At 39.2% G+C, this 26,696-nt stretch overlaps 2 protein-coding genes and 2 long non-coding RNA genes across 4 annotated transcripts in view; 3 read left to right on the top strand and 1 right to left on the bottom strand.

The window, feature by feature from the left end:
* Positions 1 to 345: 345 nt before the first annotated feature.
* Positions 346 to 1,264, top strand: LOC134214069 (uncharacterized). The gene is made up of 4 exons (XR_009979635.1): positions 346 to 501; positions 601 to 661; positions 731 to 901; positions 1,106 to 1,264. It is a non-coding gene; the product is annotated as an uncharacterized LOC134214069 (long non-coding RNA).
* Positions 1,265 to 2,952: 1,688 nt separating this feature from the next.
* LOC134214070 (signal recognition particle 9 kDa protein) lies at positions 2,953 to 3,519 on the top strand. Its single transcript, XM_062693513.1, has one exon. The coding sequence runs from the start codon at positions 3,157 to 3,159 to the stop codon at positions 3,388 to 3,390; it is 234 nt and encodes a 77-aa protein (XP_062549497.1). The 5' UTR covers positions 2,953 to 3,156; the 3' UTR covers positions 3,391 to 3,519.
* Positions 3,520 to 11,032: 7,513 nt separating this feature from the next.
* The window catches only part of LOC134217968 (flotillin-1), a 31,845-nt gene continuing 16,181 nt past the window's right edge, over positions 11,033 to 26,696 (bottom strand). Inside the window, exons 2-7 of the mRNA XM_062696837.1 lie at positions 26,240 to 26,315; positions 25,813 to 26,167; positions 19,826 to 20,296; positions 19,620 to 19,763; positions 19,395 to 19,559; positions 11,033 to 12,714 (exon numbers count right to left, since the gene is read on the bottom strand). Coding sequence (XP_062552821.1) covers positions 12,697 to 12,714; positions 19,395 to 19,559; positions 19,620 to 19,763; positions 19,826 to 20,296; positions 25,813 to 26,167; positions 26,240 to 26,315 — 1,229 coding nt within the window. The 3' untranslated portion in view covers positions 11,033 to 12,696. The remainder of the gene's footprint in view (positions 12,715 to 19,394; positions 19,560 to 19,619; positions 19,764 to 19,825; positions 20,297 to 25,812; positions 26,168 to 26,239; positions 26,316 to 26,696) is intronic.
* LOC134217969 (uncharacterized) lies at positions 17,430 to 19,181 on the top strand. The gene is made up of 2 exons (XR_009981204.1): positions 17,430 to 18,069; positions 18,128 to 19,181. It is a non-coding gene; the product is annotated as an uncharacterized LOC134217969 (long non-coding RNA).

Raw genomic sequence — 26,696 nt, forward strand, 5'->3', positions numbered from 1 at the left:
TGGTATTTTTCCAAAGACATGTTGGGCCTAGAACAACGATCACTGTCGAAGGTATTAGGCCAAGGCCCCAACAGTGGGAATGCATAGTAATTAATGCAAAAACATGCAAAATGATAGAAAATATGCGATCTATCCCCCTAAAGTGCTTTTTTGACCTTTCCTACACACAGAGAACAAACATAGTTTTTGTAAATATTTTCAACTTTATATTTAAAAGTTGATTAGTTTTCATGAAAATGAAAGTTTTTCATTTAATTTGGAAGTAATATTTTCAATCTGAAAGTGTTTTTCTCCTTTTTGTAGTGTAAATTTAAAAGTGTTTTCTTTCAGTGTGAAAATGTTAGAAGTGTCAGAAAGCGCAGAAAGCAGAAGCAAAAAAAAAACAAATTATTCAGTTGTCAACAAAACTTCACGCACAAACTTTGAACCCGGTGCCGGAGGTGCCTTGACTGCAGCATTTTTTCAGATTGCTGGAAAATGTAGAATCTCAGGATAGAAAAGGTAAGTCGTAAAGGTCACGATATACCAAAGGTCAAAGCCGGGACAATGAGGAAAAATAAATTGATTACAATATGCTTCTTTTTGCACATATTTCCCTAGATGTATAGAACGCGCTACTATTAAAGCGATGGCCAACTTATCGTACAACGGTAAACGGAAGGTAAGTTTTCTATCAATAAAGTTTTGCTTGATGCATATTGAGTTGTTTCTCCCTTCCTTTTCTCTATAGATTTTCTAAAGCTTTGACGAGTTAAATTTGCACCACATAACGCCGAATGCGATATTGATTGGCAGACAACTACTTGCATTTACCGGTGACACAATTTTGTTACGCGAAAACTACTTCAAGCTTACATCGCTGGCCATATCCTTGATCCTCGGAAGTCGTCGTCATTGGATGGTAAGTAAATATCTATACATCAACCACATAAGCCCCCTACGCAATGCAGCGGATCGGCAACGAAAACGGCAGGATGTCACAGCCCAAATCTGTTTCTGTTGCCGTTCCGCTGCATTGCCTTTGGGGCTATCTTATTTCACATTTAATCAGCAAATAATCGACATAAATAGATACAAATAAACTAATGTTTATTCATTGTTTCAGCGGAAAAGATGTGGCACCCATCATCGACTGATCGGGGGATCTACCAGAAGAGAGCTGCCGGAAGGAGAAGCACTCGGTGAATACAAGTACATATAATGAAATAACAAATGCATAAATTCAAATACGAATGACTATTAAAATACATATCTCTAAAATGTGTTCTTGATTTTATTATTGTATTTAATAAGGAAAGCTTCTCACAATATCTAATAATTATATCACCAATTGAAATAAAAGTATATTAAACTTTTGTTTCTTTTTTATGGCGCAACCTTTTCTATTTGACAGTACTACAGTTTATTTTAAAAGTTTGAACTTTGAAATTCAAGGCTTGGGGAAATTTCAGTTAGCTGTTGAACCGAAAGTTGCTATACTTTTGTTTTGATTTTTTACAACTCTCTACGAAAAAGAACCAACGAAACTTTTTATTTTTACCAATGGTTTTTTTAATTGTATCAATGATATTTTTTTGTGTGTAGGTGATTTTTTCAGTACATTTTACGATGCACGAGAAAGGCATCATCGCCGCTAGGTGGATTAATCTGGGCTTTTTTTTTTTTTTTTTGATGTGGTCTATGTAGCCAATGTCTATAATAAATTGACGTAAACCTGTCGGTACAATTATCGTTCAGGTCAAACCGGTCAAACAAAGCAAACTTAAACCTAAACTTTTTCAAAATCAAGGTCAATTTTAATTAGTTTCGAAATCAAATTTGATCTATTGTCGATGCAGATAAAATCAAGAACATGTATAAACTTGTCTCAACTACGTCGCTCGACTGAAATGTCGCTGGTAGAGATGTCGTAAATTAATCGATTACTTCGATTACTTAATCTTAATCTTACTTAATCGATTACTTGGGCGACGCGACGATCCAGCGATGACCCGCATGCTAGCGGGTGCTAGCGAAGTTGGATTTTTCTCACAATCCGTACGTTAAGCCTAACTTCGTAAGTGGTGCGCTGAATAGCGCTTCGCGATATGGAATCAGCGCACTACTTCCGAAGTTAGGTTTAACCTGAGACGAGACCTGCAAAGACGGCTTCTTTTTCCTTGTTTTGACACTTGTTCTTCTTTTCATCACAGTTGATCATCGATTCTCAACTGTTTCCTTGAGTGTTTCACCTAAATCCCGGGTAGAATCTTCTGAGCACAATAAAAGTGTTTGTGATTTACGGATTTGTAAACTTATTTTTATAAAGATTTTCCTATCGGAAATTAAATCACGTATTCATAACAGTTCAATATTAAGCTGTCCGGCTTTTCTAGAATACTTTTCAAAGTGAAAAAGTACTCGTAAAACAAAATCATTCGGAATACTTTTTGAGGGATACCAATACTTTTACACAAAAAGGTGCTGGTTGCATCTGACAATTCGTGACAGCGCTTGCTGGTTGCAGATGAAGTTACATTTTTTCCTCTTTGCAAGTCCCGTCCCAGGGTTTAACGTACGGATTGTGAAAAAAATTCAACTTCGCTATCCCCCAATTCCGGTTTTCAACTGGATTGAGAATATTTATAAATATTTATACAGGACAAAACTAGAAATACTAGAATAAGAGATCAGCGAAGACGCCATCTTGTTTCCATTCGAACCGTCAAAAGCGGTTCCAATTCGACTTGTTTACTTTTTGCCTCCATAAGAAGCAAGCAAAAAGTTCAAGTGCTGCCAGCATTATTTTCGCGATTTCATGCATTTTCATACGTTGCCAATTCGACAGTTTTTCACTCCGCCGGTCTCTGGTTATAGGGTTGCTAGACAAAACCAACCAAATTTCTTGTAAATTCGGCCTTCCTACTTTCGACCACACGAAGCCACAACCTTCACTGACAACTCACCACTTTTCAACTGACGTTTCTAGCTGTCAAAACAAATGCCTCGTCGTCGTCCACAAATTATTTGCCAAATTATTTTATTGCCAGCAAGTTCAACATAAATTCTGAACATATAAGAAAAGCATCGTACATTATCAGGATTTCCATTGTACTGCCACCTTGAGATTCAAATCAATCCTATCGCGCGACCAACCGACAGAGCTTTCGTCCGAAAATGGTGTTCGCCAAATCGTGGGAAGATTTCGAGATCGCCGCCGAGAACATGTACATCGCCAACCCGTGCCAGTGTCGGTTCACGATGAAGTACACCCACCGGAAAACGGCCGTCGTCCTCAAGCTGACGGACGACGTCAAGTGCGTCCAGTTCAAAACCGAGGTGCTGTCCGATCTGAAGAGAATAGAGAAGTTCACCGGCAACCTGATGTGGCTGATGGCGTCCAAGGAGTGAGGCGGGTGTCTACGCTGGATTTGTACCGGGACCAGGGATACGATCGTTCTCTAGTTTATGATAAGTATGGATGTTTTTTTATTGTTATAGAATGGATGTGAATAATAAAAAAAGGAATTTGCGCGAAAATTTCTGTTTTGTGTTTTAATTTTATATTAAAGAATTTTCTTGTACCTACGCATCTTGAGTTCAAGTCATTGGTGGACAAACCCTTATGAGGGCCCCTTTATATTTTTAAAACTTTAATTTTGTGAATTTTGATAGAGGCATCAGTTCTTCACTTACCACCTTTATATAAATTAAGTGGTTATTTTAGGTTTAGGTTTAGGATTAGGTTTTCCTCTTTCACGTAGGTGCATTTTTAAAATGTTCTATCGGGGGTCATTTTTCCATACACTTTTGAGGGGATTAAATCGGCTATCATTTGAGATTTCTATGGAATTTGCACCAAAAATAGTGAAAAAAAATTGTTCTAGATCCCCCGATAGAACATTTTAGTTTACCCACTATATGAAAAAGGAAAGCATATGCTTTCACGTGGTGGGTGTTTCAGAGACACTGATTTTTGAAAAATAATATTTCCCCATAGACAGTAGACACACCGTGCTTTCACAGTTATTAACTGCGAGGTTTCGGAGGTTTCTAAGCCAAGATGTCATTTTGCATTGGTATATTATGAGGCTAACACGATGATACTTTTATGCCCAGCAAGTCAAGCACAGTTCGCAACATCAACCTCTATGGAGCTACGGCCAAAGAAAACAGCTCGTAAAAGCTCCAAATAATGTTTTATAACTATATATATTAGTAAGGTAAAGTGGGGCAAGTGGGATTTGAGATCAAATACCTCATCTCCATTTGTGTCTAACACTACTTTCTATTTCAGGTTTATAGTAAGATAATGAACCTTGGCGATAATGCAGAGAAATTATCTTTGAAATATTCATCAAACCTGGAATCATATTGTGTTTCATTAACAATCCACTTATGATTTCAGTAGAAGAGTCTACATTAACAAATAAATAAATTTTATAAATTTCAACTAAATAAATCATAATTGTTGATATATTTGCAATAGTAGTGATTCTTGTATTAAAGCTATATAAATAACATTTTTTCACGAATTATTTATCAAACATGGATTATTTAAAAGACTGACACGTTTGGCACTTTCGATTCCTGATTTAGTATTACCACGTATCACTGTAATAACCAAAAGCCTTCGAATGAGTTCGAATTGGTATCATTTCTCGCTGAACTTTTCAAAAGGACCTAAGTAACATTTTTTTCATGAATTAATATGAATAGCGCAACCAACATAACAACATCAAAGCTATTGATTGCTGTATTCAAATTAATTCATGACAAAAATGTTACTTAGGACCTTTTGAAAAGTTAAGCAAGATTTGGTTAAATACGCTTAATAGAAATTATTTGTGTTTGGAAAAATAGAAAAATGCATTCAGTGTCGGAAAATTTTCACTTGCCCCACCCATGGTCGAAAACAGGCAAAGCAATAAAATATTTTTGTCAAAATTTCTGATGTTCATATCAATATTTTTGTGGCTGGAATTCAAAACTACAAAGAAAACCAACTTATCAATGCACTAATTGAATGTGTTATGGAAACCAACATAAAACAATATTTGTATTTATTGACACGCAAAACAACTTGTGCAAAAGATAAACTTGAAAGGTTAATAAATGTTTACTCTCGCATGTTGAAATGGTTCATTATTTCATGTTTCACAAACATAGACTAAATTCTTCTATGGCTAGATTTAATCTATTCAACCTTTGAACTAGAACCAGTTTTTTTTTTCTAAATTCATTCTGAATGGCATATGCATACCATCATTCCACATTCCTCTAAATATCCGCCAGGAAACTCTTTGAATTTCCCGTGGATTTTTGAAAGACTTATCAGTGAAAATTTAAAAGAATATTTCTCGGGTACTTATTCAAAAGGACGTATGTGATTTTGTAAACAAAGATTCAAACGTCGATTTGTCCGATCTGAGAGCCCTCCCACGCAAACCATCACCATAGACAGATAGGGGAGGGCTTCGGCTACCTGTTGGTGGTGTTGTTTTGCGTGCGGGAGTGCCATCAGATTGGACAAATCGACGTTTGAATCTTTGTTTACAAAATCACATACGTCCTTTTGAATAAGTACCCGAGATTTCGTGAATTTTATAAGGAGAATTTCCGATAACGAATTTCTTTTCTAAATTTAAGAGAATTGAAATTGAAAATTCAGTTAAAATTATCGTGGAAATTTATAATAATTTCCGTTAAAAAGAAATAAAGGAAATACTCCAAATATTAAACGGGAAATTCTTCTTAATTTCCACAAGTTTTACTGAGCTCCCACAAAAAAAAACCCTTTTGATCTCCACAAGAAATTTGCCTCAATTAATTCTCATAGAAAATTCTTACGAATGTCGACAAGAAATTGAAATTGTTTTGGTGTTAAATAGATATTTCTCAGATCTTCCATGGTAAATTACTACAGGAAAATGTTCTTAAAAGAAATCCGGAGGAAACTTATTACACACCTTCGCTAAATTCTTCCTTGAATTCCTTTGGTAATTCTTCAAGAAATATCTTTGGACATTCTTCCAGTATTTTATCTGAGAATTCCTTTATGAATTTCTCCAAAAAATCGTTCTAGTGTTGTTTCTGAAATTCCTCCCAAATTTCCTACACGAATTTGTCCGGAAGTTTCAGGAATTTCTCCGAAAAATCCTTCAGGAATACCTTTGGAATTTCTTCTAGGAGCTCCTCCGTAAGGTCGTCCGAGAATTCCAGTGAAAGAACATCCAAGAATTCCTTCGGAAGATCCTCCTTAACTACTCCGGTAGTTCCTCCAGCAGTTCTTTCAGGAATTCCTCCGGAAGTTCTTCTAGAAATTCTTCCGAAAGTTCCCCCAGAATTTTCAAAAGTTCACGTTTAAGCTCCTCCACTGATCCCTCCGGAAGTTTCCCCAGAAATTCCTTTGGAAGTTTCTCCAGGAATTCGTCTGGAAGATTCTGTTGCCGAAAAATTCTCCAAGAATGCCTCCAGAAGTATAGTACGGAATTTATCTGATATTTCCTCCAGGGTTTCTTTCGGAAGTTTCTGCAGCTCTATCTCAAGAAGCTCCTCCAAAAATTCATCCAGAACTACTTCCAAGAATTCCTCCAGAAGTTTCTCTAGAAATTTCTTCAGCAATTCCATCGGATATTCCTTCAGTAATTCCTCAGGAATATCGTTCAGAAATTTCTCCAAAAAATCCCTCCGGAATTCTTCCCGAAGTGCCTAAAGAAATTCCTTCTTAAGTTTCTCCAAGAATTCCTTCTGAAAATCCTCCAGCAATTCCTCCGGAAGTTCCTTCAGAAATTTCTCCAGAAGTTTCTTCAGTAAATCCTCTGGGTGTTCCAACAGGAATTCTTCGGGAAAATTCGTATGGATGTTTTTCAAGTATTTCACGATAAATTTTGAAACCTTACAGGGTATTCTTTAAAAATAAATTTGGAAGAATTCCACATGGAAATTCAGTTAAAAAATCCGGTGGAATTTTAACCAGACGAAACTCCAGAGGAAACTCGTTATACATTATCTCGTGAAAATTTTATAGAATATTCTCTTAAATTCTATCAATTTGAATGTTTAAAAAAATAAACATTATTCCACATCTATACAACAACGACATGATTGAATTTACAAACCTATTGGATTTGTCAAGCAGCCAAAATGTTGGCTCAAATACTGAAAACGGCTAAATTTGTTTTTATGCCATTTTTAAATACACCCGATTCTTTATTTACACGGGGGATGCGTTCCGTGTAAAAAAAGTTTTCAGTTCAAAATTTGAAAATTCGTGTAAAGAAAGTTTTATGATTTCTCGACGAATCATGCAAAATGGAGCAACTTTGCAAAAAATTTATATGGGATTTTTTTACAAGGCCGTGTAAAAAAAATCCGTGTAAAAACAGAATTGGGTGTATACAAATTTGAATGCATTTTACATTAGTTTGCAATAATATATGCAAGTCATTTATAGATTCTGAAATGAAATTGCATTGTTTATTGGATTCTATTGTCATGTGATGTGGACACATTAAATCGCGGATTGTGAGATTTTATCTACATAAACCTTTTCTTCCTTTTCATGTGTTGCTCTTTGATGAAAAATATTGAATGCAGTGCTGGCAGAGTCATATTTTCTATCCGCGTTTCTCTTATTCAGGCCTCTAATTTAAACGACTGTGAAGACATTTGAAAATATTCTCTGGCATCCCTGATTTCGACCGAACAATGGGAAACTGGGTGCTGCAGATAGAGCCGCTTTTCTGCTCTCAAGCGAGTAGAGGGATATTTTGAAATCAATCCCATAAGCAAAATTATTTTTCAGTTACTTGGCCGTCAAACACTTCCCGCTCTTCGAATTTCTCTTTCCATGCTGCAATGCGCGAGACTCTACATGACTTTACGATGGTTTACATACATTCCTGCTCCAATCAGCTGTTGAATCTCGTGAACGTAACGTAACGAGTGCTTTTTAATTGCATTCCTACTAATTTTCAATTCGAAATATAATGTGAAAATATTTGTTACAAAGAATACAAAACTTAATCTAAGTTTTTTTTTTTTTTCCCCAAATAATATTGCGCACTTCCCACCTCGTTGGACTCAGCACTTCAGAAGTGCGAGATATTCATAAGTGCGATATGTCAAAATCCTTTGTTCTCCCGGTTGGCGGGCTGATGAACCGGGTGAATCGGGTTGGCGCCAACGAAAGTTGTTTATGTTTTCGAATGAACACGTGGGCTCAGCAGGGTTGCCGGTATATTTGTTTTAACAAACTCTAGAAAATTAATAATGTTTTATACTGAAAGTTAATCCTTTCGCTACTTTTTAATGAGTTATAATTTGAGTTAATTGCGGAAACATATTATGATGATTGCAGTAGTGGTTCAACAGAAGGTTTTACCAATTTTCTTACATTTAGCTTAAACTTGGAACAGTAAAATTATGAAAATCATTTGACATCACTGCTCAAAGTGCGATCTATAATATTCCCAAAAATCCATCGAGAGCTGGAATTGGCAATAACAATACTTCTCAATATAGGATCTGAAACGAACATAACCACAATCTTCAATGTTTGGCTCTGGCACGATAGAAAAGTTTGGCTTCAGTTTGGCAACCAAATCGATGCGAAAATCAAAGATGTTGGCTATTGTCAAACGTAGTGGGTAGGAATTGGGGTGCCAGACACCTGGTCTGAACTCGGCAACTATTGAACCGACCGGCGTGAAAATTTGTATGCAGGGATTTTTACGGCCAGGGAAGGTTCTTAAGATGGTTTGAGACCCCTCCCCGCTCTAGAAGAGGGAGCTCCCATACAAATGAAAAACAAATTTCTGCATAATGTGAGAACTAATAAAGCAAATGAAACCGAATATGGCATGTGGAAGTTTTTGAAGACAAGAAATTTCTCTATGATGGTTCGTGACTACTCCTCGCTCAACGAGGGGAGGGCTCCCATACAAAAAACACACACAAAAAAAACACGCATAAATCGGGAGCTAATCAAACAAATTGACTCCAATATTAGATGTGAAAAAAAAAAAGTTTTGACGTTTGCTCTGGCAAATAAAATCGAATTAGGTCATTAGGCCGAACGGTCATTTGGTAAAAAAATAAACAAAAAGTGAGAAATGAGAAGTACTTCCTTCTTCCTTCTTTTTCCTTCCTTGCTTTTTTTCCTTCTTCCATATTCATTCTCCCTTCTTCCTTCTTTCTTCTCTTTTTATTTTTTCCTTGTTTCTTCTTCTTTCTTTATTCTTCGTCCCTTCTTATTTCTTTCTTTTCCATTTTCATTGTTTCTTCTTCTTTCTTACTTTTTCTTTCTACTTTATCCCTTCTTATTCCTTCCTCCTTCTGTGTTCCTTCTTTCTTCCTATAGTGTTGAACTTAATTTTAAAATTAAAAAAACACTTTAATAAAGAATTTAAAAAAAAAACTTCTTTCTTCCTTCTTCCTATTTATTTCTTCCTTTTTTCTTCTCCTTTCTTCTTTCTTCATTCTTCCTTCTCCTTTCTTACTTCTTTCTCCATACTTCTTCCTTTTCCGTTCTTCATTTTTCTTTTTTCCTTTATCCATCTTCCTGTTCCCTTCTTCATTTTTACTCCATTTTTGCTTGTCTCTTCTTTGTTCTTCCTTCTTTCTTTTCTTTCTTTTTTTCTTCTATTTTCTTCCTTATTCCTTCTCCTTTCTTCCTCTTCTTTCTCCTTTCTTCCTGCTTACTTCATCCTTCACTCTTTTTCCTTCGTCTTCGAAGGAAAAAGCCTTATTTCTTCTTTCATTTTTTTTCCTTCTTCCTAATCATTCTCCATTCTTCCTTCTCATTTATTTCTTCTTCCTTCTTCTTTTTTTTTCTTTTTTCTTCTTCCTTCTACATTTTCTTTCTTCTTTCTTCCTTCTTTCTTCTTCTTTGTTCCAGCTTTCTTCCTTCCTCCTCCTTATTTCTTCTTTTTTCCTTTTCTTTTTCTTTCTTCTTTCATCTTTCTTCTTCCTGCTTCTTACTTCCTTCTTTCCACTTCCTTCTTTCTTCTTCCTCTTTCTTCCTTCTTCTTCCATATTTTTCCTTCCTTCTCCCTTCTTCTTTCTTCCTGCATAAATCGGTCAGTATGCCGAATGAGAAGTGGGGAGTGAGAAGTGTAGAAGAAGGAAGAAGAACGAAGAAAGTTCTTCTACCTTATTCTGCACTTCTAACTCCCCACTCCTCATTCGGCATAATGACCGTTCGGCCCAATAACCCAGCATCAAACGTAATCTGGAAGCAACTGAATCGAACAGTAGAGCTGGAACCGTTGCCGGTACCGGTAGTGGATAAACGGGTATGAATCGGGTGAAAAGAATGTTCCTTCTTGGAGGAGGGAGCTAAACGTGGGAGCCGACTTCGTGCAAACAAGCGGTCAGTTGTGCGGACAAAAATGAGTGGATAGAGTCTGTTCAAATATTACGTTACGCAATAGTGTTGTTCAATTTTTGTTACGCTAAACATAGGGGGTGGGTGTTCTTTAAGATATTGTTATGCGTACGTAACAAATTAATTGCAAAAATATTTTTTTTAATTAAAAAATATTTATTTTTTTAAAAATAGCATAAAGTATACAATAGATAATCATTTATTGTATCGTGTTTCAAATTCTACCAAAAACAAGATTTTTTTTTCAAAAAGCTGTATTTGTTACGCATTACGCATAGGGATGGAGGTATGTAGTTCTGAAATTGGTTACAAATTGTTACGAGGAGGTGGGGGGTTAAAAAAATTACTATCTTAAAAAAAGCATGAAATATACAATACATAACAATTTATTGCACTGTCCTTCAAAGTTATTCTACAAAAAACTGCAGCGAATAAGTCAAAATTTGAATCATTCTTGTGTAGATATGATTAATATACCAGTCGGTGCCAACACAATTCTGAAAGCGCTGATGAATTTCAAATAAATTGTTGAATTATTGGAATAATGTCAGAAGCCGCGTGTTGTTGTAGAGTACAGATCATGTGGAAAGATGAAGATAAGAGACAGGGCTAGGGAAAGGTGATACATCAGACGGCAAGACATCCGAGGTTAGATACACTCGCTTATCTGTTCAGAAAGTTTAATAGTACTATTTGGTTTTTATTACTTTGAACGTTTCGCATTATACGACGATGAAATAAACACGAACAGAGATTATATGCGCATTCGCTAGAATTGCCGTTTTGGTGAAACATAGTTAATTCACTGGTTACAATGCTAAGGAAATCAAATACTTTGTTTGAACACTTATGTGCTCGGTTGTCTCCACATTACGGTAATATTTTCCATGTTATGCTGTGTAATCCATCGATCGAGAAATTTTCAATATAAAATATATATGTTCCTTTGGTTGGGTGGATAAATATTCTTCCACAAGTAATGCTTTCTCTTTCTCGCTATAAATGCGTTTGCTAGTGTAATTATCTTAGATTTTGTTCATTTCTTTGGAATTTTGAATTTACATTTTTATCTTTTGCCTCACACACACATCAGCCTAATTTTACTACCACCTGGCGTTTATATCGAAACGAATATATCCCAATAAGGTCACGACATTACGAGAATTGTTTTGTGTTTCGAGGTTTCTACACCTACCGGAAAATGTCCTACGTTCTAATTTGTGTTTCTCTTACAGATTTCATTTAATGTTGCTGAAACACTTAAGGTGACTGCTTTGCAACTTAGCTTAGCTGCAAAGCGGCTACCGCAAATGTAGCGAGCATTTTGGTTAGATTTGATGGAATATCGGTTTAATATCATATGTTTTCCTATGAGAGGATCGAAATCGAAACAATTGATTTGAATCTTGGATAGAAATCATCTAAGAGCAAAAGGCCAAACGAGTGGATGGACAGATTTCGAGCAACATCAGTAATAGATAGAGGTTCGAAAGATAATAGATTTGGTACGAGCGTTTTAAGGTCTATATAAGTGTTGATTGAATGATCATTCCTAGATTCGAGTCCCATCAAGGATTTTCTTGTTTCCGACGTTCTAACATGGCTGGGCATAGCACTTCCGATGAAGAATATGTAAATATTGGAGAAACGTATTTGTATGGCCGTATTGCGTGTAGCAAAATTGGTAGCGTTTAGGTTGAATTAACGTTCCTCTTCCAGATTAAGTCAAAATGTCAGTGTCACACTCGAGTTTAAGAAATGAGTTTTGTCATTTGCATTCATCTAGTAAAGTTATGTGCAGTATTGTGCTTTTTATGATTCGAATCGGAAATTGTATGCAATGGCAGTGTTTTTAAAACATTTGAAGTTGGGAAAGGAGACTCTTTTCTAGTGAAATAACTCTTTGACTCAATCGGATTTATAGAAGCAATTCCAAAAACCGAAAGTTATTTTTTAATTATGAATAATACTTAAAGAATATAAATGGCAGATTTTGTTTTATAAAGAAGTGGCTATACAAAAAATACTATGAACCATCCCAAAATATACATAAAAGTAACTTTTAACATGTACAAAAATCAAACAAAAACAAGACTTACCAAAAAGTAACATAACATACGTAAAGCTCGTAAATCAACGGCACCATCAATCATCTCCAAATAATGTAGTTGCTCTTGTACGGTCTTTGTAAAATTTACTATGCCTGCTGTTACTCGACGTTACTGCAGCATGCGCCATTGTCGTTCCCGTCTTCGTCGTCGAACTAGTAGATGATGGATCGAAATCTAAACGAGTTAGAACACGCGTTCGCCAACCAATCTGGGGCTCTAGCCAGCGTGTACCGACTGCCAGTAGAGGAAGGGGGGCCAAGGCGGAAAACGTAAATTGTAGTGCCCGAATTCAGTTCGGTCGGAGTGTATTCCAAACGAAAGTGTAGAGCGTAACGCCGTACGCGTACATGGAACGAAAAGGAAAGAAAACGGAAGATTAGAGGAGTTGACCATGCGAGTGAGTGTGCTGTGAAGCTATAAATAGAGTTATGGTGGAATGTAATGAAAACTGTGTTGGAGCATATAATGTAACAGTGTGGCGGGCAAATGTAACGATGAAATGAGTTACTTATGTTATTGTTTTGAACGATGTGTGAAAATTGTTTCGCATTTTCAACTCTCACTATTTTAGCTTCATGTACCAAACATGTATTTGAATAATTTATGCTTATAGTGCAAAGTAGCAGTGACTACTCGCAATAACCGAGTTGTTTCATATTTACTGAAGTTACATGACCTTCCTTAGCCGTGCTATAAGATGCGCGGCTATAAAACAAGACCATGCTGGAGGTAGCTGGGTTCGATTCCCAGTATGGTCTAGGAAATTGAAGTGTTGGAAAAAAGATATGCTCTATCCCCAATGAGGTTGCGATATCAGGAAATGGCAGAGAAATCTTTATTTGCATGTACTCGTTTCGATTTTCAAGTGAAAGTTTAATACATAGAAATTATTATAAGGGGGAGTTTTTCGGGAGCAAGATTGCTCACTGGTTCGATCCGGCAAAAGGTACGGAGCCACTGGTGCTGGTTTCTCGCAGTTGGAGAAAACCCGAGCGAGCCAGGGCTACTGTTTTTAATTTGCACGAGGGAGTTTTCCGGGAGCAAGATTGCTCACTGGTTCGATCCGGCAAAAGGTACGGAGCCACTGGTGCTGGTTTCTCACAGTTGGAGAAAACCCGAGCGAGCCAGGGCTACTGTTTTTGATTTGCACGGGGGAGTTTTCCGGGAGAAAGTTTACTCACTGGTTCGATCCGGCAAAAGGTACGGAGCCACTGGTGCTGGTTTCTCACAGTTGGAGAAAACCCGAGCGAGCCAGGGCTACTGTTTTTGATTTGCACGCTCCGAAAATCTAGCAAACCATGCGCCTCATAAACGATTGTATTAAGGATTTCAAGCAATTCCATGGAAACCAAAGAGGGGGAGAATACCGTACACATACTTACTAGCTGGCTGTCACTTTTAATTTCCCCACTCTGCATAACGTGACTGCTTAGAACACTGTCTTGTCTTAAGACAAGGTGTAACGCCTCGAGATTTGGTGTTGTTTCAGCAAAATTCCTGATTTTGAATATTTTTTTCTGTTTTATTCAATTTTTAACTTTCTCCGGGGAAGTAGAGGCAGGTGTGAGAGGCTGCTTGATAACCCTATCGTACATGCGTATTGCATAGTAATTATGCACTCCTTGTTACATCCCTGATCTTCGCGCATCAAAGCAGGCGTTGCTTTGAACGATAAAGAGTCATCCTCTTTGGTGTTCGAACTGCCGGGTGAGCAGGTTGTGTGCTCGGCGACAGTGCGTGCTTAATAGGGATGTCACAATCACCTGTGCCGAGAATTGTCCGTCGAGGTCGCCAACCAGAGTGGTACGACGGTAGGCTTGCAAAAACATTTGCAATGCACTGTCGAGTGATGCTCCCCTCGAATGGATGTTTCTTAGGCTCCGCTTTACCGTGTCGATTCGAGGATTTTATATTCCTGGCATTTTTCCGACTACGCAGGAGGGATTGCAGTTGCGGGCGATCGCCTCGATATTGTTGTCAATACAGTGTCAGTACAAGAAACTGCAGGTAGCCGTCTTCATGCCAACTGTCCCTTTGGAACTGGTGAGGAACTGCCACATTATTGTGTAGCATCACGCAGCTATCGGCGATGCTGAGCGAAAGATCTGGATTTGTGATTAACTTCGAATCACGTGGCCAGCCTTCATCAGAACGATGTTTTTCTTCGTCACTTGTTGACACTGGAAGTTTGTCTAGCAAGTCGTAAATGATTTTTTTTTCCTGTTCGACTATGCCACTGCGAGCTATTAGATCTGTTGCAGCGTTACCATATCCTTAGTGTATTAGATCATATTATAACATTATAACTATTGAGAAGCAATGCTATCGGTTTCGATGGTTGTAGGTCAATGCCCAGACGACCAATCCCCAGAACCAGTTCCCCAGAATGGTATTTTCCAGAATTCTATTTCCAAGAACGACGAATTCTCCAGAATGATAATCCCCAGAATGCGCCGTTTCCCCGAACAAAAATCCCCAGAGTGACCCATTCCCCAGAAAAAAAAACCCGAATGACCCATTCTCCAGAAACCAAAAACCCAGAATGACCCGTTCCCCAGAAAAAGATATCAGTCTATGGAACCATGTCTTTCACGATTATTTCTATAAATTAAAAATACTAAATACTTTATATCTATTCAAAAATACTTATATTGAAGTACGCATTTGCTCGGAATAAGGCGAAACGACATATGCTGCCTTCTTTTAAAGAACGCATTTGCGAGCATATATACTGTAATATGAAAATGACGCATACACTATTTCCCAAAAATGGTGCTGACGAGTACTAGTCATCGAGTTCTTTAACAGATAAATGAAAAGCTTTTGGCATAACGGCCGTTTGGCACAAAAAAGGTTTATCGTAAGAATATATGACTTACATTTTTAGTATGTGTTTACCTGGAATAAGGGGAAAAGTAAATGATTCCTTATCAGGGAATCAATATTCGAGTAACGCCTCCCGAGTAAACGAAAAAAGCTCATTAATATCAAATGTTGATAAGATAGCAAAATGAGATATTGATATGATTGATATAAGAGATAAAATATCAGACGACAATATCAATATTTTGCACTAAAATATCATGAGGAGATCAAGTTATGCTATTTGTAAGAAGTGATCAATATCATGTGCCATTAGTTTGTTTATATCCATAGCATATCTTGATATTCAAATGATATTTTAGTGCAAATTTCTGATATTGTTGCCTGTTCTTTTATCTCTTATACTGCCTGTAACCGCATAGTTGTCCCATCTTTGCTGGGTTTCCTATTCATATGGGACAGTTATGCGATTACAGGCAGTATATCAATCAAAACCATATCATGTTTTGTTATTCTGTTCATGGCTTCTACCCGGGCTAACAATATACCCTTTGTTGTCAACAGAGTTTGTTACTGACAAACGCACCTCGCAACAAGCGTTTGTCAGAATCCAAACACAATATGATAAGAATCATTAAGCTTCCATGCTCTGATATTTCCGAGAATACGATGCTAATTTTGTAATCATAGTTATATTCTCGAATATTTCCATAAATGCAGAAACTATGATAGCATAAAACCCAAATTTGCTGTAGGGAGAATGCAAAATAACGGGATGAAAAGTTAGCAACAAAACTGTCTTCTTTTTTATTGCTGACAAAACAAATCGGATCTTTGTCATTATTATCTCCGACTACAACAAAGCTTTGTTTTTGTTGTTGGTTCTCTTTTGTCCTTTGTTTCGTACACGCATTTACCCGGAATAACACAAAATAGTAGATGATTCCTTCTTTGAAGGTACGCATTTGCCCGGCAAAAGGCAAAACAGTAAGAAGAAAGAAAGCATAAGAATAGATGACCCATTTTTCAAAAGAACGCAAAAGTCGAAGCGTATATGATTTCTTTTCTAGGCATACGATCATATTTTTTTTTAAATCATAAACGATTTTTCCTTATAACGAGAAAGCATGCATGCATTTGGTTGGAAGAATTCATGAATAGATCATTCCTCCACTCGAAGTCTGCTTAGAGTTTTTATAATTCTTCTAATTTTTATGCCAAATGGCCCTAAAATCATTTTGACTATTTTTCTTTATGTATTATGCTAAACGGTCGTTATGCCAAATGGTCTTTATGCCAAATGGCCCCTGGCTATTCAATTCGCTATGCCAAAATTATGCCATTTGGGGTAGCCCCTTTTCCCGGAATAAGGCAAAACGATATATGCTGCCTTTTTTAAAGCACGCATTTTTCCGGAACAAAGCAAAATAGCATATGGTCCCTTCCTAAATACGCATTTGCACAGAATAACGCAAAAGAGACCCATTTGATTCGTTTGTTAAGGCTCGCATATAATACGAAGGAGCATATAATTACTTTGTTCATATTTAGTATTAATACTTTTGTTTGTGGTTTTAGTCTAATCTAGGAAATGCTGCATTCTGGGGTATGGTATTCTAGGGATTAGAACATTCTGGGAAATGTCTTTCCGGGGATTGTGGTATTCTGGGGAATGGTTTTCTGGGGACTAGTGCATTCAGGGGAATTGATTTCTGGGGAATCTTTTTCTGGTCAATTTTCTGGGGTATGACATACAATCGTTTCGATACGGTTCTTGTTTTGTTTTCGTCGTTAGTGATACACACCAAGTCCTCCAGGTGGATCCAGTCACTACGTTTGTGTGAATGTGCTGGGTGTCTAAAACGTTGTTGAGAAATAATTAGCGCCCATGGTCGCCCCAGTTCGGTCGCGCTGGGATGTTGACAATGGAGCAAACGGAATTCAGTGTGGAAAGAATTGCATTTCACCACATTGACATTGAACCGATACTGCTCAAACCGAGTCTGCAACTTGCTGAGCGATCCTGCTGCGCCTCCCAGGTAGTACCAAAAAGTGTAACGTCATCGTTGAAAGAGCGAATGCCCGGAATGCCGACATTCATGCTGCCGATCAGACGCATTGTTGAATATTCTCCTTCATTAGGCATACGACGATCGGGCCCATTCCGAAAAAATATTAGAGATATGGTTTCTATCGACTAAAACCGGTTTTTTATTGTCGTTCACCAATGGAATGGAACTGGGTGCTTTGTACAAAAACATGGGTCGTTGAACACGTTCGGATGGTCACTCCGAAGCTGGTTAGGTCGTCGAAGCGATGCTGCTGCAAACCGAATCGAATGGCAATGATCACAAATTTAACACATCGATTCAATCGATACCACCAAAAACGTTGATGTTAGGATATGATTTAACAAAACATTGGCCACGTTTGGTTTATCCATTTAGCGTAGCTTCACATAGAAACCCACCAATGAGCCCCACGTGGTTTACCAGATACGTTGACTCCGTTGATCGATAAGGGCATCGTTTCTGATTTACCCAGCTCATGTCAGGTTCATTCGCTAAGTACCGTGACATCGCTTGCAGAGTCGATTTGCAACGACGCTGTAACCACCAGGATACGTTTCCTTCTTCATTTCAGGTCGATTGAGCTAGGCTTTAATCACCGCCGGTCGATTTTGTCATGGAGCCGCTGTTACGTTCTTTGAGGACAACGCAATTGCAGGCAGCGATAATCAGAAAATGGGCAGTCATTGACAGCAAGGTAAAGATGGCAATTCGCTTTCGGTGAACTTTGTGACTGATGTTCCTTTTTCTCCTAGGTTGGATGCACGACGCGACGTACTTTGAATCCGTTGGTTTTTCGATGAGCGTTGTGCCCGCCACGAGATTGATATGTAGCTGGAACTCGTCGATGAACTTCTGGAGACACCTGTGCGTCAACCGTGCCGTCCCTATGCGAGAAAGGAGACGTACCGAAACTTCCGCGTAACGTTATGCTTGAAGACCACTAACACAATCCATTTTTCAAATTCGAACTCCTCGCAAGCACGATTTACTTTCCCCCTTTAGCTGATCCGAATAACGTGCAAACCATTCTTCGAACGTGATACCGTGGAAAGGGACATACGTTGATGGGCTACCTAATTTTGGTTTCCAGAAAGTTACTCAGCGCATTGTATTGAAGCGTTGGAATTATTCCCTGACAGAATTATGTAACTGTCGTTATTCCATTACTTCAGACATTCGTTATCAACAAAAAAAATGTTCTAGTACCCTCTTGCAATTCTCAAACTACATCTACTAAATGAAATGGCTAACTGAATAAAGCTATATGAGTAATAGTAGGACTAATGTATTAAAAAACTTTAATCTACCTTGAAACTCTGCTCTTATTCCCTTCACTGGAATCTATCTATAAATTATCCTTAGTTGCATTGTGTTGTAATGTTGTAGTGTATGGAGATTCGTCTAACGATACTTATGTCGTGTCATGGTCCCATTGTTGCTGAATGAAGAAGTTCATAGAACGCACAAACATGCGAATACGTAGTCAATAGAACACAAAGAAAGTTTAACAAGTTCTCGTAGTAGGCAGTAGCGGATAGTGGAGTACAATATAGGAAGAAGTGGAGATTTCGTTGGGAGTATTTCGTCCGGTGTTGTTTAAACTATCACCTCAGGATGTCATTCGATAAATTCGTCCGAAGGAACCTCGTAAATGGCCTACGTGGGAGGAAATGTGTTGCAGGATTACACATTAAGATAAAGAACCGGAAGAAATTTATACAATTAGTGGAAACAGAGACATAAGGTTTCAGATGCTATACTAAAAGAACTTCTATATGTTAGTTGATTTCTACGATTGCACAAAAATATTCCAATTATGAGTAAACCGACATATTTTGAACGCTCTCTATTCTACCGCTAATGGGATCGCTCGATAGACTAATGTTAATTGCCCACTACATCTATATCGCTTCTATCATTTTTCTTTGTTCTAAGATAATGTGAATATGCTGTGAGCTAAGAATGTTCCGATGTGTGTATGTGTGTGTGAATTTAGATGTACTTGTGGTTCTGATTTACCCGTGAAATGTCCACGCCAGTGATCGATTTGACCAGGTCCGGGATCTTGTTGACGATCTGCAGTACCTCCCCAGTGAGCTTTGCCGCACCAACCTCACCATTACCACTGGATACCATAGTAATCTTCTTGGCCTGGGACAGCGGGGCTGCAACTTCGGCGGCCACCTATTTGGAAAAAAGAAAACGATTTACAATAAGTTTAAGTAATGGATTGAATGGATTCACCTTTGGCAACGTATCCAGCAGCATATCAACCATAGCAGCTTCGCGATATTCTCGCCAGGCTTCCGCCTTCTTGGCCATCTGTTCGGCCTCCGCCTTCGACTTGGCAGCAATGGCAAATGCTTCGGCTTCTCCGCGTACTTTGATCTAACGAAAGTTAACAATGTTTACTCGTCAACACACTATTTCAGGTTTTCGTTCCAACTTACCGCCTCCGCTTCGGCTTCGGCCTCCAAGATGACCCGATTCCTGTTAGCTTCAGCCAACTTTTCCAGCTTGTACTTTTCGGCCTCGGCCGGTCGCCGAATGGTGGCTTCCAACTCACGTTCGCGGCGAGCCATTTCCTGCTCCTGAACGGCGATCTCCTGGGTACGTTCGATAACCTTGATCTGCATCTGTTCCTCCTTGATGCGCTGTTTGGTTTTGGCCGCTTGCAGTTCGTAGGCCATTTCGGCTTCGGCTTTCTTCGTCTGCACCTCCACGTCGTAGACAGCCTTTTTCAGCTCGAAGTCCCGCTGGGCCTTGGCGATTTCGGTGTCGTTTAAGAATCGTGCGGCCATCCGCTGCTCCTCGGCAATGGCTTCCTTGATAGTGGCGTCACAGCGAGCCTCCGCTTCTCCGATGCGAGCGTCGCGCTTAACCTCGGCCGTGCGAGCCATACCAAGGCTTTTCAGATAACCCTGTTAGCACGGAGGGAAATAAGAAAAAGAAGGAAAATACGGAAAATGCACAAAGACGGTGGAGTTACGCGGCGGCATCCCTTGTTGGCAGTGCCGCTTTCAAAGATCTATTCGTGGAAGAAAACCACGGTGTCTATCAACTCAAAACACACGACTCACATGTGATTCACACTTGTGACGGCAACCCATACACACACTCAAACGTTATTCATTTTCCAATTCTCTATTAATAGAAAATTTATTATTTTTAACGGTGCTTACCCAAATAAAATTGAACTAGTGCGCCAATTGAAATTTTATCGGGGCGGCTTGAAAGAACATTTCCAGCCTCCAGAAATTCCGGAAGTTCCTCCAGAAATTTCTTGGGAAGTTCCTCCGGAAGTTCCTCCAGGAATTCCTTCGGTAGTTCGTCCAGGAAGTTCCTCCGCAAGTTCCTCCAGGAAGTTCCTCCAGGAATTCCTCCGGAAGTTCCTCCAGGAATTCCTCCGGAAGTTCCTAAAGGAATTCCCCCGGAAGTTCCTTCAAAAATTCCTTCGGAAATTCCTCCAGGAATTCCTGCGGAAGTTCCTCCAGGAATTCCTGCGGAAGTTCCTCCAGAAATTCCCCCGGAAGTTCCTCCAGATAATCAAAAATATTCGCAGAAATTCCGTCAGGAATTCCTCCAGAAGTTCCTCCGGAAGTATCTCCAGGGATTCCTCCGGAAGTTCCTCCAGGAATTCCTTCGGAAGTTCCTCCAGATAATCAAAAATAATCAAAAATATTCGCAGAAATTTCTTCAGGAATTCCTCCGAAAGTTCCTCCAGGAATATCCTCAAAAGTTCTTCCAGGAATTCCTCCAAAAGTTCCTCCAGGAATTCCTCCGGAAGTTACTCCGGAAGTTTCTCCAGGAATTCCTCTGGAAGTTCCTCCAGCTATTCCTTCGGAAGTTCCTCCAGATAATAAAAAATATTCGCAGAAATTTCTTCAGGAATTCCTCCGTAAGTTCCTCCAGGAATATCCTCAGAAGTTCTTCTAGGAATTGCTCCAGAAGTTCCTCCAGGAATTCCTTCGGAAGTTTCTCCAGGAATTCCCCCGGAAGTTCCTCAAGGAATTCCTTCAGAAGTTCCTCCAGATAATCAAAAATATTCGCAGAAATTTCTTCAGGAATTCCTCCGGAAGTTCCTTCAAAAGTTGCTTCAGGAATTCCTCCAAGAAGTTCCTCCAGGAAGTTCCTCCAGGAATTCCTCCAGGAAGTTCCTCCAGGAATTCCTCCAGGAAGTTCCTCCAGGAATTCCTCCAGGAAGTTCCTCCAGGAATTCCTCCAGGAAGTTCCTCCAGGAATTCCTCCAGGAAGTTCCTCCAGGAATTCCTCCAGGAATTCCTCCAGGAAGTTCCTCCAGAAAGTTCCTCCAGGAATTCCTCCAGGAAGTTCCTCCAGGAAGTTCCTCCAGGAATTCATCCAGGAAATCTTCCAGGAAGTTCCTCCAGGAATTCCTCCGGAAGTTCCTCCAGGAATTCCTCCGGAAGTTCCACCAGGAATTCCTCCGGAAGTTCCTCCAGGAATTCCTCCGAAAGTTCCTCCAGGAATTCCTCCGGAAGTTCCTCCAGGAATTCCTCCAGGAAGTTCCTCCAGGAATTCCTCCAGGAAGTTCCTCCAGGAATTCCTCCAGGAAGTTCCTCCTGGAATTCTTCTGAGAGTTCCTGCAGGGATTCCTTCGGAAGTTTCTCTAGGAATTCCTCCGGAAGTTCCTCCAAAAATTCCTCCGGAAGTTCCTCCCGCAAATCTTCCGGAAGTTCATTCGGAAATTTTGACGAAAGAATCTCTAGAAATTCTTCCGAAGATCTTCCTAAAGTTTTGCAGGAAGGTCCTCCATTAATTCCTTCGGAAGTTCCTCCAGATAATCAAAAATATTCGCAGAAATTCCGTCGAAAATTTCTCCAGTTTCTTCAGGATATCCTCCGAAAGTTCCACCTGGAACTCCTCCGGAAGTTCATTCAGGATATCCTCCGAAAGTTCCTTCCGGAACTCCTCTGAAAGTTGATACAGTAATTTCTCCGGAAGTTCCTCCAGAAATTTCTCTGGAGGTTCCTTCAGGAATTTCTCTGGAAGTTCTCCAGGAATTATACCGCAAGTTCCTCCAGGAATTCCTCCGGAAGTTCCCCCGGGAGTTCCTCCAGATGATCAAACAAAATCTCAGAAATTCCGTCGAAAGTTCCTCCAGGAATTCCACCGAAAGTTCCTTCAGGATGTCCTCCGAAAGTTCCTCCCAGAATTCCTCCGGAAGTTCATCCAAGATATCCTCCGAAAGTTCCTCCCGGAACTCCTCCGGAAGTTCATTCAGGAATTCCTCCGAAAGTTGATCCAGGAATTCCTCCGGAAGTTTCTCCAGGAATTCCTCCGAAAGTTCCTCTAGGAATTCCTTAGAAAGTTGCTCCAGGAATTTCTTCGGAAGTTGATCCAGGAATTTCTCTGCAAGTTTCTTCTGGAATTTCTCTGAAAGTTCCTCCAGGAATTATCCCGAAAGTTCCTCCCGGAATTCCTCCGGAAATTCCTCCGGAAATTCCTCCGGGAGTGCCTCCAGATGAGCAAAAAATTCTCAGAAATTCCGTCGAAAGTTCCTTGAGGATATCCTCCGAAAGTTCCTCCCAGAACTCCTCCATAAGTTGATCCAGGAATTCCTCCGGGAGTTTCTCCAGGAATTCCTCCGAAAGTTCCTCTTGGAATTCCTTCGGAAGTTGCTCCAGGAATTTCTCCGGAAGTTGATCCAGGAATTTCTCCGGAAGTTCCTCCAGAAATTTCTCTGGAAGTTTTTCCAGGAATTATCCCGAAAGATTTTCCAGGAATCCCACTGCAAGTTCTTTCAGGAATTCTTCCGGAAGTTCCTCCAGAAATTCATTCGGTAGTTGCGCTGAAAGATCCTCTAGAAATTTTGCTGTAGATCCTCAAGAAGATTCATAGGAAGGATTCCAGGTATTCTTTCGGAAGTTTCTCCAGATGTTCCTTCAAAAAATTTCTCAGAAATTCCTCCGGAAGTTCCTCAAGGAATCCGACCGGAACATCTTCCAGAAATCCCTTCAGTAGTTTTTCCTGAAATTCCTCCGAAAGTCACTCCATGTATTCACTCGGAAGCTTTCAGAAGTTTCAGAAGGATTTCTGTTAAATTTTCTCTATGAATACGGAGTTCATTCTTTGAATTCCTCTGGAAATTCCTTCAACGAATCCTCCGGAAGATCTTCTGAGAATTCCTACAAATGTTCACCACGAATTCTTCTGGAAGTTCCTTGAGGAATTCCTCCAGAAATTTCGCCGCAGACTACATTGAGAATTCCATTAACAGCTCCTGCATAAATTCTTCCGGATTTTTTCCATTAATCCCTTCGGAAATTCCTACTGGATTTCCTCTGGAAATGCTTTAAGGAAGGCAACCGGGAGTTCTTTTGGGTATTTCTCACGAAATTTCGCCAGGAGTCCTCAAGATTTCCTCCAAAATTTTCTGGATGTTCCTCTAGGAAGTTCCTCCAGAACTTCATCCGAAAGTCCCTCCAGGAATTTACAAAGATCATCCTGTATTCGTTTAGCCATTCTTCTGGAAATCTGATTTCAAGATCCACTAGGAGTTACTCCAAAAAAAATTGCTGTGGATTCTTTCAAAAATTCTTCTGAATATTCTTCCTAAATCTTCTCTATGAGTTCCAACGGAATTTTTTTTTTAGATAAAAACAGCAATTTATCCAGACATTCACACGGAAAGTCTTCCCGGATATCACCCCACCCTCGGGAAATTGTTCCGGTAATTCCTACCAGAAATCTTGATATAGGATTTCTTCTGGAAATGCTTTCAATTTTTCTTCTGGGCACACAAATGATTAACGGGCTTGGTGGTCGTATGGCTACCGCTTCTACTTCATACGCAGAAGGTCGTTGGTTAAAGGCCCGTTCATTCTCATTATGTCCACGCAACAAATGATTTTACTTGAGTCAAAATGAATTTTGAAGCACTGTTTTTTAGTAATCCATTCAATTCCATAATAAAATTCATTGTTCTCATCCACATCTCCGCACGCACCGTACAGAATACGCACAGAATCAATCTATTTGTATAAGATTTCTATTAGAGCGCCTAAAGCTAAGAGAAAGCTGCCAAAAATTGGAAACCAAACACAACCAACTAACCAAATTAAACAAGAAATTAAATCCGAATCGAAAAATCTAAGAAATGCCTTTTTGCTATGGAACTAAAAAATACTATACCGAGTTTGCTATAATTCCTGCTGTCTTAATTCGTCCTAAGTGTATGAACATTTGTTGATATGTTTCGTTGTATTTGTGTAATGTTTCATGTTTTGGCTAAAGCGAGTATGCATTCTTGCAACAGGTGAGACTATAATCGAAAACCAATAGAACAAAATCGTATACAAAAAGCACACCACATCCATGTGCCTTGGTGAGGTAGTGGTCGTGATCAAACAAAACAATTCAAATCCTGTGATTGTTTTGTGGTGTGAGGCGAATTACGTGTAAGTATTTGTGCAAGTGATGTAGGTGTTATGATATGAACTGTTTCGTAAGAATTTCTGCATCACTGATAAGTGTGTCGATTGAGAAACTTTATAATGAGCCTATGCAAACGCAATAGCCGACAGCGAATATCAGAAACAGAACAAGACAGATCAACCAAGGGCGTTGAAAAGTGGAGTCATGTGTTGTTGACTTTCGTTAGTGTTAGTGATAGCAATGTTAGTAGTAGTAGTAATATTAGCGCAAGAAACAATTTTTGGCCATTTGTTCCCTAAGGGTTTTAATCAACATACCTTAGCACCCTTTTACATTTGATTTTCAAATTATTGTAATTGTAGCGGAAAATATACGAAGAAAAAAGAAAGAAAGAAAAAATACACATTGGAGAAAAAACTATGTGTTTCTTTTTCTTTTTTTGAAGGTGATTCAGGTGGTAGGGAACTGTATTACGGGGGGGTTAGTACTGTTACTGAGGATGGTTTAATAGGTGGAATAGATCGAGTAGGTTTAAGATTGACTAAGGAAGCTGAAGAAATAAAATTTATATCTTCTACTGAGAGAACAAGACGTAATCTATGAATGACAAAAAAGCAATAAATTTCAACTCAAAGTGTGCATCCAATCGCCTAAAGAGTAAAGTAGCAAGGCCGCTTGTAAAAATGATTCAGTAAAAACGACAAACGAACCAAGTTGAGCCATTACGAGCTGTATCAGCGTTATCATAAGGAAAGAGCTAAACGCGGCTAGCAAACTGCTGGCGTAATTCGAACAAAGTTTTGATTATCTTTTTTGACTATAATTAAATTGATAAATGTCATGTGCAAACGAGATAAGGAAATCGAACCGTAAATCAAAACAATTTGAAAACAATTTGTGCCAATCCGCGATTGAATAGCCTACTGACTAAGACAAAGGTATGGGATAAGAAACTTGAAATTGTTGGATAATAGGTGAAGAAAAAGACTGATAGAGAGAGAGAGACTGGGACATTTAGGACTATGTCCTGGCGCAAACTTACCTCCTCGTCGCGAATATCCTTCAGCGTGTACGAAACGACTGTGATGCCCATGTTAACCAAATCCGACGAGGCGACCTCAAACACCTGCTTCGAAAACTTCTTCCGGTCCTTGTAGATCTCCTCCACCGTCATCGAGCCCATGATCGCGCGCTGGTGGCCCTCCAGTGTGACCAAAGCAATGTGCTGGATCTCGGCCTCGGACTTGCCGAGGAACTGTTCGCACGCCGTCAGCAGCATGTCCTCGTTCTGGCCCTGTATTTTAACCTGGGCAATGCCAGTCACGGAAATTGGAACACCCTGGCTGGTATAAACGGTGGGACTCTCCACCTGCAGCGTCATCGTGTTGAGGGAGATTCTAAAAATAAACGCGCAAGTAATTACAATCAACTGCCGGTGCGATGGGGACGGTGCCGGTGCGATGGCTTACCGTTGAACTCTCTGCACCGATGGCCACACGAATGCCCGCCCTCCGGGAACCAAGAGTGGTTTCATATGACAGCATCCTGTGGGAGGATGGGTTGAACGGAAATTCAATTACGTCAATTAGCTGATTGATACAACAGGCGGTGGAAAATTGAACAGGTTCGCTGTATGCCAGTGTATGAATGCAAAATTCATGGAGAATAGAGGGGGTTGTTTTGTAGGTGACATATGATTTAAACATTATAACCTGTGATCCATTATCACATGCAAACTAAGGTAATTGGGGTTAACCAACATGTTTTTATTATTGTCGTTTGGAATTTGCATGTGAAATAATTGATTTCCCTTACTAAGTAGCGCAAGCAAAACCATGCTTGTATGAATATTGTTTAACATTTTTTTCCATATTTGTACCTTTAAATTCTGCTGAACGATTTCGAAGGTCCTTCAATGATAAGCTT

This window comes from Armigeres subalbatus, chromosome 2, assembly GCF_024139115.2.
Source record: "Armigeres subalbatus isolate Guangzhou_Male chromosome 2, GZ_Asu_2, whole genome shotgun sequence".
In the NCBI taxonomy this organism is placed as follows: Eukaryota; Metazoa; Arthropoda; class Insecta; order Diptera; family Culicidae; genus Armigeres; species Armigeres subalbatus.

What these genes read in the sequence shown, in the direction of transcription:
- LOC134214070 (XM_062693513.1), top strand. Translation starts at nt 3,157, where the DNA reads ATGGTGTTCGCCAAATCGTGGGAAGATTTCGAGATCGCCGCCGAGAAC.